This window comes from Macadamia integrifolia, chromosome 5, assembly GCF_013358625.1.
Source record: "Macadamia integrifolia cultivar HAES 741 chromosome 5, SCU_Mint_v3, whole genome shotgun sequence".
Lineage (NCBI taxonomy): Eukaryota > Viridiplantae > Streptophyta > Magnoliopsida > Proteales > Proteaceae > Macadamia > Macadamia integrifolia.
This window is the reverse complement of record NC_056561.1, coordinates 29,291,834-29,294,128: the sequence shown is the minus strand read 5'-3', so window position 1 is coordinate 29,294,128 and position 2,295 is coordinate 29,291,834. Positions and strand designations below refer to the sequence as shown.

The 2,295-nt window shown below is 46.8% G+C and overlaps 1 protein-coding gene across 1 annotated transcript; it reads right to left on the bottom strand.

Moving 5' to 3' along the window:
- Nucleotides 1-224: 224 nt before the first annotated feature.
- LOC122078193 (putative UDP-rhamnose:rhamnosyltransferase 1) lies at nt 225-1,966 on the bottom strand. Its single transcript, XM_042644080.1, has one exon. It carries the CDS (start codon nt 1,848-1,850, stop codon nt 429-431), a length of 1,422 nt encoding a protein of 473 aa, XP_042500014.1. The 5' UTR covers nt 1,851-1,966; the 3' UTR covers nt 225-428.
- Between the last annotated feature and the right edge of the window lie 329 nt (nt 1,967-2,295).

The window sequence follows — 2,295 nt, the reverse complement described above, 5'->3', positions numbered from 1 at the left end:
GGTTCTCTTGGCTTCACAAGTTTTAATTGAATAACTATAAAATGGTTTTTTATATTCAACCACTAACAATAGATTAACACGTTTAGGTAATAGTTTCAAACTTTAAGAGTGTCAAGCAATAGACCATAGTTACTCCAAGAGGTGTCCAAAAACTTTACTCTATATCTTATTTAACATGAACTACATGAAAGAGATGTCAGATATATAATGTCAGGTGTAGTCTTCTGTTTTGAGAAAAGCATCGGAGAGGTTATCTCAATGACTTTATTAGATGAGACATGAGAGCACCCAAATAATATATTAAAATAGAGTTTCCTCTTAAATTTTAAATTCTGATAGTACAAGCTGGTCCCCTTCAATCACAATTCACACACAATACAGTACTACACGATCGTCTACATACTTACACAGGAAGTGACAAAAGTGGGTTAACCAGTTTTGTCTTTCTGGCCCTTCTTGAGGTATTGGATGAAGCCATCCATGTAAGCTTGATGGATCCTCCGATCACCAAAGATGGTCGCCATCTCCCATGCTCGGACCCTCAACATCTCCCCTTCTTCATCCACCATGGCCTTCCTTAGTGCCGCGGCGATGTCTCTCCGATCAAACGACCCGTCTTCTCCCCTCTCTACTTCCACGGCCAAACCTTTCTCGACCAGCAGCCTAGCATTCAAGCCCTGGTCGATGGCAAGCGGCAGCGCCACCAGGGTGTGACCAAATTGGAGGTTCTCATTTATGGATCCCCATCCACAGTGAATCAATGACCCGCCCACCGAAGGATGGGCCAGAATTTCCATTTGGGGAGCCCAGCCCATACACACCACACCTTGTCCCTCGATGCGTGCCATGAATTCCGGCGGCAAGGCGTCATCCTTGTGGATTGCCCATGTGGGCTTCCTCAGGGCCCATATAAAGGGAAGGCCAGAAAGCTCAAGCCCATGGGCTATCTCATGAACCTGATCCTTACTCAGCTTGCACTCGCTTCCAAACCCAACAAACACAACCGTCTTGGGCGGTTGTTGGTCGAGCCACTTGAAAACGGTCAACCACTCTCCTGGGAAGCTTTTCTCCGTTGGCGACGGTGCTGGCGCCGCCGGGAGTATACCGACAGGAATAACAGGTTTCCGGTAAAGCTTCTGTAGTAATTCTAAATATTGACCTTCGTACTCCCTGCAGCCCCGGACTGCAAATGCTTCGCAGGCAGTCACGGTGAGCACCAGACGCTCGGCGTCGCTCGTGCCGGAGGCGTTTCTATTGAAAGCGCCGGCATGGAAGGGAACTGCCTCAAATAGCTGGAAGGCAAATGTGGACGGGAAATCGAACCACTCCGGCGGAGATGTTAGAGATTCAGGAGATGGCCAGTATTTGGTTTGGGCGTCACCAATGAGGAACTCTAGTGGACCAAGGAAAGTAGAGGGTAAGATGGAGAACATGATAAGTGGGATGTGGACTTTGAGTTCTTGAGAGATTTCGGAAGTCCAGTAGGGGACGAAATCCTGGATGATCCAGTTGGGGATGTCATGGGAGATGAACTGTTTGAGTTGTGGTTTCAAGAGATCGTAGGCTGTCTTGAGATATTGGACTTGATCTATGGTGATGTCGATGGTGGCTTCAGCATCGGCTGGTGGGCCATCGACAGTGGGTAAGTGAAGCTCCACCAGATTAAGCGGAGCCGGCAAGTCAGGAGGAATGAAATGAAGGGGGAGCCTGCGGAGGTTGGCAGTGGTGGAGACGAAGGAGACGCGGATTCCGGCCTTGGCTACTGCTATGGAGAGATGGAGGAAGGGGATAAGGTGGCCGAAGGCTGACCATGGGAGCATTACCACATGCATATTTTCCTCCTCTGTCATATACGATATCAGTCGATCGAGCGTCTTCGTTTGAGTTCCTGGGAGCTTGGGTTGCCTCTAAAAAATGAAATCTTCTTCATATTTCCTTCCTCGTCGTTATGGTACTCTTTTGTATACACACATGATGGAAGAGAGAGAGAAAAAGAAAGAATGACTTAATCCATGACTACACAACACGGATAAAAATCGTCTGCAATTGATCCTTCAGATGGTGACACGTGGATAAAGTGATTTGAACAGCTTAGATTAATCCTACATTGATCCAACTTCAACTCACTGGTTTGGAGTTGGATCAATATAGGATTAATCTGAGCCGTTCAAACCACTTTGTTCATGTGTCACCCTTTCAAGGGGGTATTGTATAGAATTGTACAAGATTAGAATTGCGGACGATTTTTATCCACACAACACCCCTTTAAATATAATGCTTGTTTCGCTTTCACCA

Excerpts from the sequence above, each read along its gene's own strand:
- LOC122078193 (XM_042644080.1), bottom strand. The coding sequence starts at position 1,850 with ATGACAGAGGAGGAAAATATGCATGTGGTAATGCTCCCATGGTCAGCC.